Source organism: Chiloscyllium plagiosum, chromosome 2 (genome assembly GCF_004010195.1).
Source record: "Chiloscyllium plagiosum isolate BGI_BamShark_2017 chromosome 2, ASM401019v2, whole genome shotgun sequence".
NCBI classification, from domain to species: domain Eukaryota; kingdom Metazoa; phylum Chordata; class Chondrichthyes; order Orectolobiformes; family Hemiscylliidae; genus Chiloscyllium; species Chiloscyllium plagiosum.
This window is the reverse complement of record NC_057711.1, coordinates 86,416,870-86,429,432: the sequence shown is the minus strand read 5'-3', so window position 1 is coordinate 86,429,432 and position 12,563 is coordinate 86,416,870. Positions and strand designations below refer to the sequence as shown.

At 39.4% G+C, this 12,563-nt stretch overlaps 1 protein-coding gene across 3 annotated transcripts in view; it reads left to right on the top strand.

The window, feature by feature from the left end:
- The window catches only part of ptch1 (patched 1), a 93,794-nt gene that overhangs the window by 64,233 nt on the left and 16,998 nt on the right, over positions 1-12,563 (top strand). For all 3 annotated transcript variants that reach the window (XM_043713459.1, XM_043713450.1, XM_043713469.1), the window contains exons 16-17: positions 3,010-3,152; positions 4,602-4,785. In XM_043713459.1, coding sequence (XP_043569394.1) covers positions 3,010-3,152; positions 4,602-4,785 — 327 coding nt within the window. The remainder of the gene's footprint in view (positions 1-3,009; positions 3,153-4,601; positions 4,786-12,563) is intronic.

The window sequence follows — 12,563 nt, the reverse complement described above, 5'->3', positions numbered from 1 at the left end:
TTTAAGTTGATGTCTGCAGCCTATGTGGGAATTTTTTTTTCAAACTGGAATAAGCAAGTTCAGCCCTTAGGCAATGGCATTTGTGCCTGGCTTCTTTAGCCTTATCTCCTTACAGCTGTAGTTAACCTATCAGATCTGTAATGATGGTTTTGATTACAGCTTCAGTGCAGCTGTGAGGTGGGTCTAAACGTCCGGGTATGTGGTTTGTCATTTGCTCACACAGAGGCTCGTTGTACAGGGTTGTGGCTTCCTGTTCCAAATCTGATCCAAATTACCTGCTTGGAACAGCAAGTGATCTTCCATGCTTTTTAAAAGGATGCAGAGGAAAATCACAGTTGAGAGTGAATAGGTGTTGGCTGTGATCTTTACACGTGCTGGCAACAGATATCACGACTTGTAAGTGCTGCCCAAGTCAAACAGATGGAATGAATTGAGGACACAGTGCTAACTCATGCTGTGCTCAAGGAACGGTTGAGTTCCTTTTACTTTTTAACTTGTGTGTTCAAACTATTTTCTCTCTGTGCTGAACATATTTTCCTTTAGTCTGTTCCATGGAATTTGGCTGTGTAATGTTGCTATCAGAAAAGGTTACTATGAATATAATATTCGTATTGTACACAGTTACAAGCTTAATGATCAGGGAGTTCTTGTATTAGGCATCTTCAAACAAGCAAATAAGGAGGGAGCTCAAAGATGTTTAAGGATAAATTTTACTTGGCGCAGGAGGCTTAAGCGAGTAGTGAATAACCTACTTCAATGGAGTGTGTGATCCAGGCATTGGCTTCATCCAAGTGCAATGGGAAATACCATCAAAGTTAGTGGGCAACAGTTAAGTTTCACATGGCTGTGGGTGTTCAGACAATCAGCTTACTCCCATTGAGGTGATCCCTGGAGACAACATGTGAATGGGGCATAGGAAAAGATCATTGGGCAGTGAATCACAAACTGCAGGTAAGAAACTCTGCTCCTCCTGACTTAAAAAGAACCTTTTCCAAGATTGGTATCTCCTGCTTGGTCTCACTGGGCATAACATGTGTGTTTCTCCTTAAGTGTAGCTATGTTGGAAAGCGTGCTCAGTAATATAACTGTGATGAAACAGGCCAGTTTGAAAATGGCCTTGTTCTTTTGGGGCAGGCAACCCGTATCTGCTTTAGCCAAATTAAAATGATGGAGAAGACATGGTGGTGGGGGGGGCATATTCTGACCAGCAATTCTGCTAGCCTGATTGGGTTAAAATTGGAACTTTAGATTCTAAACTTTCAGCCTTTAAACTTTTGGTCCCATAGGAATATCTTGGTATCAATGGCTTTGAAATTGCACTGAGTGAATTTTAATATTATTAGTGTGTAATTCTGTTCTTGCTATTTTAGGGAAGGTATCAAGTTCTGTAAAACAACAAAATAACACCTCTATTATAATATCAGTGTAGGAGTCTCATGAGAATATATAAAGCATTTGTATGTTATGAATTGCAAAGCAAATTTAAGACCCCAGACTCTAGATTGTTAATATGAATGGCATCTTTCTAAATTTCTCCACAATTCTGCAAATGTATTTTTCTCTCTCTTCCTTTTTATAAATCCCTTCAAAATCCATCTTCAGCAAGCTTTTAGTCACTCTCCATAGTCTGTTTTTTATTCAACATACAATTTGTTTATTCCTATTTGTGGACCCTTCTACTTTTAAATTCAAGTTGTGGTGTTTCTTGTATAGTGCCTTTTGTATAAGTTTCAGTTGATCTTTATTTCTTAATATGTTGTTTTATTTTTCTCATTTTTTTCTTTAAATGTGCAGTGATTTTACTCCCTGCCAACCACCTAACTGAAGATTGGGGTGAAGCAGGCTTCCCCCTCCACCAGATTCTCTGTGCCATGCATTGCCTCCTCAGTGCTTTTTTGGGAAGAGGGAACGCCTTGCTGCTATTCTACACTTTTTCAAAACATTCCAACTGAGACACAAAGCTCACTATATGTAGAACTCCAGTCATAAACTTGAGACCCTCCGCTGTGAGTGCAGCAGGCTACCAAACGGACTTGCTGTGGTACCAATTTGCCTTATCTAATATCAAATGTCTCTTAACATACTTTTTCTGCCAATTATTCTGTAATTCTACTGGAATTTCTTCTCTAAGGATCCTCATCCCTACAAAATCTACAACTGTCTTCAGCTAAATGTACTGTTCTTATCGGGGAACTGATATGCATGTGCTAATGTAATACTGCTAACTGTAAATTGACTACAGTTCCTGGTCAATTTTCATGCATGTGTCTGAAATACCTCACAAATTGTTCATTCACAAGATGCATCACAATCAAGTCCAAGCTGTTCAAATTTTGAATTAGTACAAATGCTGTTTGTAGTACAGCAGTTAAGAAGAACCCTAATCAGCCTACCCAATCTTTTAGCCTTGGGAGCTGTGGGGGAAATTTTCAATTGCCATCTGTCAATTTGTTGCCTAAAGACAAGCAGCCAGCAATTCAGTTCGGGGGTGGAGCAGTGGGGAATGCCACCTCAGACACTCCATTGTTACAAATGTTAGTGCACTTTTTTAGGTGAACTTGTAAATAAGGAAACATTTAGTGTGGACAAGTTTACACATACAAACAGGCATTTTCAACAAGAATCAGATCTCTGACCTTTGTGACCAATATAGTTCAATGATATATTTGTTTTATCTTTTAAATTCAATAAATTTTCCAACTCACAAAAATTCTTCAGCTATTTGCCAAAGCAAAAAGAAGATTGTTACAGAAAATTGATCCTCATTTTCATACATTTTCCATTAGAATGCTCACAGCGGAGGCATTAGAATAGTTAGCTGGTTGTTTTCGACTGGTACAGATCCAGTGGGCCAAAGGGCCTTTTTCTGTGCTGTCGATCTCTATAACTGTAAACGCCTACTATTCAGTAAAAGCACATCTCGAGTTTAACTAGAGTATGTGACAGTTAAAAAAATGCTTTGGAGTTTAACTTGCTGTTTACAAACATTTCACCCTCTTGTCTCATCAGGTTTGCAAGACACTTTTGACAGGGAATGGCAAGCTGGGAAGATTACTCACAACAGTTATAAAAATGGTTCTGATGGTGGTGTTCTGGCATACAAGTTGTTAATTCAGACTGGCAACAGGCATAGGCCAACTGACTTAAGTCAGGTAAGGGCTTTTCTTAAGATATCAACGCCTGTTTTGTCGACGAGTGAGAAAATCGCTAAATTTCTTTTGTCTCCTGAGTTGCTGAGTGTGAACCCAAAATTCCTCAAACATTTTAGTGGCCCCTTTTGTAGTAATACATTATTTCTCCACATGGCTTCTGCACATAAGGTTACAGAATTACAATTTTTTATTGTCTGCCTTCATTACAAATGTGAAATCTCTGTGGAATGGTACTGAGCACTGAAAAAGCAATTAGGTTCTTGTTCAAGCCATTTGTCTTTTTTTTCTGTTTTTTTGGCAGAATCCCATCAATAATGTGCGGAGAGTGGTTCTGCTTATTCTCTACCTTGCCCGTCATATTCAAGATGACAGTTTTACAGAGTACATTGTTTAAAGTTATTATGTGGTGTAAAACATGTTGGTTTACTGCAGACCACAGCATACCCGTTAACACTGAAAGAAATAAGTCACAAAAGTGTAATGTGAATGATATTTACCCTGGTAAATACAGTAGTTCATTCTTTACTAGGTGTAGCTTTTGGGACAAAGTGTTGGCCTGTAACTTCTGATGTAATTTCCTGTGCCTGGGAGGGAGAAAAGTGTGCCATGCCCACAGGGGTTGCTAGCTGCACTGTTTGATTCCAGATACAGCTGAAGACATACAGTTGCTGAATATCCTGTGGATTAATTGAATCCAGAGCCTGAAAATCAATTTTTTTTTGTACTTCTGTCACAGTTGTGTTTCATTTCATTCAAAAAGACCTGAAATTGGGAGTATGGCCAGTGTGCTTTAAAGCAACAAAATACATATTTTCCATGAATGTAATTTAACATTTAACCTTTCAGACATCTACCAAAAAGTGCAAAAATTGGCAACAGTAGACCCTTCTTTGTGACACTATAGTGTATTCTGCTTCTTGTCCAAGATGAACACTCAAAAGATGATTGCCCCCCTGGTGACCCAGGCAGGATCTCGCTTCTGTCTGTTTCTTGGCATGGTGCATTTTCCGAATATACACAGGTCAGGAGAAGCAAGTGCTAGCAAAATTTGTACAGATGTTGTTTTATTTTTATAGCTCTCCTCCATTTGCTGGGTGGCATTTCCTTCAGTGTTAACAACAGAGGTTAACTGTGCACAGGGACTCTTGCCAAGTTTTTTTCTTTCTCTTTTTTTGTTATTCTAGCTTTTATATTGTTTCTATAGATACTTAAAATTCTTAAAGGGAATTTGCTGCAAAGTGAAGTATTTGTAATGTTTATTGTAGCTTCATGTTGAAGTAAAAAATAGTTGAGATTCAGTCCTGTGAGAAGTGCGAAGGCAAGATTGTGTTGCTTAAGCAATATGTTCAATTGAGTTGTTTCTTTTTTGCTCTGTGGTGATGAGGCACGTTGATGAAAGAGAAACAAAAAAGATTCATGTGTTCAAAATAATTTTTCATCTGGTTACAGTTGACTAAACAACGCCTAGTGAGTGCTGATGGAATCATCAACCCAAATGCTTTTTACATCTACCTGACTGCCTGGGTCAGTAATGACCCTGTGGCTTATGCTGCATCTCAAGCCAACATTCGCCCACACCCTCCAGAATGGGTGCACGACAAGACGGATGACAGGCCAGAAACTGCACTCAAAAGTAAGTCTACCATTTTCCCTTCCTTCAACCATTTCAATTAATTTCTTAATTTCAAATACTTTCACTGGCATGCTTGTAGTTAATGGCCTTAGGCCTGAGTTCAAGTCTTACCTGTTCCAAAAGTGTGTAATAACATCTCTGACCAGATTGATTAGAAGAAGTCTTTTAAAATCAGTTTTCATTGACAATTTAGAAAAAAAAATGTGTTTTGAATACTTATTTCTAGTATCAATACCAAATAACAATAATGGGAAATAAAATCAAGGTATATGAAGTGAAAATCCATGAAAAACAGCATTTGTTTTGTGCATCATTCTGTTATATTGTCATGTATTTTATACAAGCCTACTGTATCATTTACCACATGCAATTGTGCCTTCTTATACACTGTATTCAATAATCTTGCTTTGTTAGATATGATAAACAGATTTATCTTATCTTGCATTCCGCACAGTTGTACTTCATCATATTAATTAATCTTAATTTGTCATGTTCTTCATGAAGATTGAACTGAAGCAATTACATTTTTGTGCTTTGAAACATGTAAAATGAGATTTCATGAAGGCAAATATGTAGCTCCGATCATGTCAGTATTTCAGGTCGCCTACAATTCTTCACTGTAGGTTCCTGTCAGTAGAAATATTTTATTCCATATTTAATAAAAAAACAAATTAATAGCAGTTGAAACAGTCTCAATTCCATGGATCAACAGTTGACAGCAAAATAACAAATTCCTTTAATTACCTACTTGTAAATTTTTGACATACCATATGTTTCCAGTATTCTTGATGGTGACAGAGTTAATTGTAACCTAACTCACCAGGCAGGTAACTAACAGGATTAGGTGAACAGTCTATTTCATTAGATTTTAGTCATGATATTGTGCTGTCAGTATCATTCCACACTTAACTCAGTGCACGTGCGTAGAATACATGGAGCTAAATTTTACCAAAATCAGCTAATTATCATGTTTGGGGAGTTTCAAGGAGGTGTGTTTTTGAGAAGGATTTCAGGGAGGGTTCCTCTTGATTATGTCTAGCAGGTTATTTCACATAATTCTCTGCTTCTCACCTTATTATTTATGCACTTCGCCTCGATTCCTGAAGAAGGGCTCATGCCCGAAACGTTGATTCTCCTGCTCCTTGGATGCTGCCTGACCTGCTGCGCTTTTCCAGCAACACATTTTCAGCTCTGACCTCCAGCATCTGCAGTCCTCACTTTCTCTTCGCCTCTATGATGCCTAGCTTGTGCAATCAAGCTCTTGCCGATAGTGGAACTACTTGCCAATGCTAAGATCTCCTGAGATTTTTCCTGTCAGTGACATTTTTGAAGCCCAGCTGTGTATCAGGCCATATGCTGCTAGCCAGAAGCTGATCTTCAAAGTGAACTTAGGGGGAGAGGGGCAAGAAAAAAAAGCTTCTTTGGGCACACGGGTGGCACAGGTTTCACTTCATTGGAAACAGAAGCTCACATTCATACACGTTTTGGTATTTTACATCATCACTATTATGTTGTGGTATATTGTGAGGTAGATAGAGGGTAAACCCGAACAGGGAATACTTTAAATATGCGTCCTGTCAGCTCCACAGTTAGGTCTAGACTGCCTCCCCAGCTCCCACCTCTGAGTCACTTGATTCAGTCGTTTAAAGGGGCAGCACACACCCAACTACATCCATAACAATCACTTGACTGCCTTTGTAACTGAAACTACAAGAATTGAGTTAGAAAGGTTACCCATTCTTCATGCCATACCATGTTACGAGCTTGTCTGAAGGAATGCTGCTCTTTACTCAGTGCAGCATAACATTTTCTCATTGCTCAATGTGGGATCATCACATGTTGAGGGAAAATGTTAAACTTTATTGAACAAAAGTGAAAACAAATAAACAAAAATGCTGTATTTGCTGCTGGGAACAAGCAGTTTCCTTTCCAGCAACAACAAATTTACAGTCAATGAATGATCACTTCACCCAGCCCACTTAGAGTCATAGAGGTGTACAGCACAAAAACAGACCCTTCGGTCCAACTCGTCCATGCTGACCAGATATCCAACCCCAATCTAGTCCCACTTGCCAGCACCTGGCCCGTATCCCTCCAAACACTTCCTATTCATATACCCATCCAGATGCCTTTTAAATGTTGCAATTGTACCAACCTTCACCACTTCCTCTGGCAACTCATTCCACACACGTATCACCCACTGAGTGAAAAAGTTGCCTCTTAGGTCTCTTTTATATCTTTCCCCTCTCACCCTAAACCTATGAAATATAGTTCTGGACTCCCCCACCCGAGGGAAAAGACTTTGTCTATTTATCCTATTCATGCTCCTCATGATTTTATAAACCTCTATAAGGTCACCCCTCAGTCTCCGACGCTCCAGGGAAAACAGCCCTAGCCTATTCAACCTCTCCCTATAGCTCAAATCTTCCAAGGTCAGATGTCAATTAAGTCCTGTCTACGTGTGATGCTGCAGTGCTATATCGTGATAAAAATGACATTCCTTCTGCTCAATGTCTTCATCTTCCACTTCTGAAGAGCTAAGAGAACTGTCCCAGTCTTCTGTGTCCATCACATTTCCTTGTGGCCTACTCCACTTGTGCAGAACTTAGCAGCTAGGAGTATGCAGCACACTGTCTGGACTGCACTGCAAGATCCTCTTAGACTGATCTAAGTATTGGAACCTCATCTTCAGAAGGCCATGTCTCTGGTGGATGAAAAGGCTGCATTTTATCTATGCTTGGCCTCAGTCAGGGGATTGTTTAGTGGAGTCAACAACCAAGGTCCAGAAAGTAGCCCAGGTGTCACAGTAGTAATCCTTAAAATGTAGCAGAAACATGAGAGCTCTGAAGGATACAGACGTCATGTGCACTCTCAGAGTACATGGAACAGACATCTAAGATGATCACATATGACTTGTATTTTGATGGAGTAGAATCATGTTTAGTTAATGAAGTGAGCCACACTGTGAAATAGTGTCCAGAACACACATGCTTACTGTTTATAGCACTTTGCAGTTGAGGGAAGCAGCTGTGTTGGCAAAGGTTGCTGTGTGGGGAAACAAGATCAAGTGTATGATTTGGCACAAATTACATCAGTAAGAGCCTTGATTTTTTTTTGGATTGAGGATTGAGAGATTCCACAAAGTATTTCCTCAGAAGGAGCAAGTTCGATAAAAGCTTAGCACAGCTGTCATCTTGATAGCCAGTGGAACAGAGTGGCCATCCACCCTTCAGGTTGCAATTCCAGCAGTTGATGCAGTTCTGTGATGTTGTCCCAGGACATCCTCTGTCTCTAGTGACAATGATCCTTGCTCATTTGGAGAAAATACAAATGTGGACAATAAATCACGGGGCCTCCTGTCCTTCCTCCACACCTTGAGGGCATCTTCAGCTCTGATTTCTTCATGTGGAGGCTGTTTGTTCAGCACTGAAGGTTGCCAGTGGTCTGGGTTTACTGACACATTTGTTCCTCTAAAACTTCTCTGCATCTTTGCGCCTTGCAGCCACAGTGACATTGACACCTGCTCTGGCTGGATCCTTTAGTCACATTTCCAATGCTCCTGCGTGGGGACGTAATGTCAGCATTCATATCACACCCAAATGACAGATTACCATGGTCTTCCACACAGTGGGACATGGAGGACTCCAACAAGGAGGGCCATGGTATTCCTTGGGGACCTTACTCATATATATGCAACACCAATCATGCTGTGCACATACAAAAGGGGATTGTGTAAGTGTGGTAGAATTAATGAGTTGTACCCTGTATCTCCCAAGACCAGGCAGCATATAAATTACATATAAGAACATGTTGGTGAATTCCTATAGTTCAAGATGAGAGGAAATCAGCTCCTTGTTTTAGTACAGTCTGTGAGAGCTTAGATTGTCTTTGTAAATTGTGATCTGCTGTAACACTTTTGTGATTATCTGATTAACAGAGATGACTACGATCAGTCTGTAAAGACTAATGTCGTGGTCAAGCTTGTTTGTGACCAGGATTTGTATCCCACACAGTTGGACACTTTATGCATTTCATATGCAGAGTATTACAATTATTGATACACCATACAGGTCAAGGTTAAGTGCCTAATAATTGCAGTTGCCCCTTAAAGGGCTTTACATTACTCACAGCTAAAGTCCATGTGTGCAGACTGAAAAACAACACTTACCCGCTCACTCCATATGTGGATAGAGACAATTACCATTTCTCATTTTCATTGTGTATTTACGATTCAGTGAAGATAAATGGCAACACCGGTTGCATTTGGCCAAGTGAGTCACAGACACAGCCTTACCATTGAAGGGCCCCTCTTTCTTCCTTGCACTCTTTGTCAACCCTTTCAATACAGTGCTTCCAGATATTCCCATCCAAATCTTTCAATTACATCTTCTCCTTCCAACATTACTCCCTGAGCCCTGGCTCTACAGCTTAGTCATGCTAACTTGATGACCACCCATCCCACACCCTTGGTAACTGATGTCCTCCATGCGTTATCATCTTCCCCCTTGTATGTTGAGTTTCATCCCTTGCCTCAGAATTATTGTCCCTTCTGCATCCCAGAATGTTTCCTCCAGTTCTCACAGTCGAGCTCCTCAGCTTCCCTACAATAACAGTAGCTCCTGATAACAGCCCTGACTTTTCATGGAACTGGTCCCCAGGACTGACCACAGCCCAATTTACAGGCTGCCCTATTAAGATACCCCTAACCCTGACTGCTCCCACTGGCTAAGAGAAAGTGAGAACTGCAGGTGGAGATCAGTCGAAAAGTGTGGCGCTGGAAAATGTATCTGCTGTGTTTTTCTAGTGCTACATTTTTTGACTCTACTCTAACTGACTGACTGACCATGTTCAAACCCAGGACTAAGATTGGATGCTGTTCTAGATAGATTGCTGTGGAATCCCCTAATTGACAGCTTTATTTGGCCAAAGACTCTCCCCACCCCCACCCCCCACCCCTTAAACTGGGACACATGGACATTTGGCTGAAGCACGTGTGGTGTGTTCGCTATGTAAGCTGTTAGCACCTGCTATATGTGACAATGATGTAGTGCGTGAATTACAGAAACATACCCAGGAAGCTTTGTTGCAAATCAGACTTACTTTTCAATGTCAAGAATCCCATTTTTCTGATCTTGCCACATTTGTTCGGGGCTGGGAAAATTCAATCAGAGCTGTGATGGTCAATGAAGAACCATTGAAGCTAAGGAGAATTCTTGTATTAATGGTGGGCAATGGACCAAAATTCTTTATAAAAGATCTTTCAACCTGGAGTAGGATTTTATCAGTGGAAATTAGTAAAGAGAAAATCATTTGCACTAACTTACATTACACTACAAAATTATTAATGGGTTTCTAGAATTGCTTCAATCATATCCATTATTTCTTTTTAAACAATACATTTAGTTAGAATAATTTGTAAGCCTTGCTGAAACTCAGCAATTAGATATCGGAAACAACATAAAATTTCAACCTTTTATCAAAAACAGAATATTTTTAAAAGCATACATTATTCTCTGGCCAATTGTTTGCTAAATGCAGTATAATGTCTTATACTTAGAGTATTTAAACTGTACAGTTAAAGTATTACAGGAATAATCCTGATGCTATAACCTAAGCATTTTGTCAAATGAAATTCTATCTATTCTCTCTCCCCAGTACAAAAAGAAAGCTAAAGGTTAAGTGAGAGAAAATATTGCATGAGTAATTTTTTATAGAATTCACTTGATTTTTCCGTAGAATAAGTGAAATGAATTATTCACTTGCTTCAGAAACTGCATGGATTTTGCATACCCATTAGTCAATGATATGATACCATTATGAGGGTTGCTGCACACCTGTACTTCATCACAATAATTCTGGAGAGTATTGGCCAGGAGGGGGTCCTTTATGTCTCAAGGAGGGAACTTGGATTGATTTAATTTCCATTCCGGATTCAGTTATGTGACTGCCTGCTAGTTGCTGTTATTGGTCTGTGGAATGGGCTCCTGAAAATGTGATTGGATAATGAAACTGCACTGTATTCCAAACCCTGGAGCCTGGTGGCAGCCAGCCAAGTCTTGTCTTAATGAAAATTTATAGTTGAGATTATAATAGGGCAAATCATGTTTAGCAAGTCAGTCGAATGACCCTGCGGGGTCTGGAACACACAGCAGCAAGAACTAAATGCTGGTTTTGTTGAGTTTTTTTTGGTAAAGTCTTGCTTAAAAAGAAAGTCACTCACTTAGAAATACTTTTGAATCTACATATATTGTGATTTTAGACTTTGATTTTAAACACAGGCTTTGAGGTCACAATGCATAATCGTACTTATTTTCACCAATTAATTGGATCTGAATATTCTTTGTTTTATGCCACCAAGGTCATCCAGATGTAAATTTTTAATATCAATTCAAATCACATTTTTGTAGATAAGTTATGGAATATTATGCTTGTTACATTGGTATTGTTTTGAATTGCCCTCTGCCTAATTTGAGCTATTATGTGCAATTAATTGTGTGCAAAATTAATTTGGGAACAGATGAAATGAATGATTTTATTAACAATAAACTGGTTTCCCTACAGTTTGTTTAACTAATTGATTGTTTTTTGTAGCACTTAGTCAAAAGTGCTGTAGCATAATGCTTCTTATAGCAAGTTTCAGTTGATGAAACTACATATATCTTTGTTGCATGAAAAAACTTATCTCTATAATTTTAGTATTTTACAAATCAGAGACATAAAATTGTTTTTCTTTTATAACAGCAATTTGCTTAGCACAGTCCTACTAATTTAAAAAATGGATGAATTTTAACACTATCTAGGAAGTGCGTTTGGAGGGGAATGGGGTGGGCATGTGGTCAGGCAGAAACATGGATGCCCTGATATTAATTGAAACCCTGAAGTGGCCACTTAAGGGCGTGATCCTGCAATCACTGATATTTACACTGATGGGATTATACATGCTCCTAAAACCACAAATAACCAGAATGTTCTTGCCCATGACATCCCCCAGCAGAAACAAAGGGACCCAGAGTGATCCTTCTTCCTCTCTCTTGACACTCCCACTCCCCCAAATACACTACAACTCCCTTGCTGGGCCCAGCAAATTTGTCCCAGTCACCTCATTCCTGGGACTCCTTTGGCAAACCCCAGTGAAGTGTACCATGCAGTACTGGTTCTGATTGGCTATCATTTCTTGAGTGAAGTATCTGTCGTGTGCTAGAATTTCTTGATAGAAAGCCATGAAGCCCAATAACAGGGAAGTATGTACACAATTTGCGACTTACTTCCACTAGGCCTCCTGAAAACAGACACGGAGCAATTTCAACTAGTTTTCTAGCCGGTGGGTAAGGTGCCCACTGTGACATTCAATTCCATGCATTGAGGGACCAAGTTTCCCTTCTTAATAAACTACCACTTATTTTGAACATCCACTTATTTTGAACATCCCCTGATTTCATCCGCAATATAAGTATTTATTTTTTTCTCCTTTTTCTCCTGGAAGTATTGACTCCTTCAAAGTGACCATTACTTATGTATGTTAAAGATCCAATGTATTAAAGATCACTGTTGTGCTGAGTTCTGCCTGTGTTGAGCATCCATTTTTAAGATTGGCCCAGGAGTATTGCTGTCGATTGCAGCAAGCTCAGCATAGGCCAGTCATTGAATCTGGATCTTTCTGTCAGAATCATGAGAATAGTTGTAACATTATAGTTTCAAAAAATGTATTGATTAATTACTTCTGGTATATAATAAGTCTGAATCTATTCATTATCAATTGCCTATCACACAATCTGGGT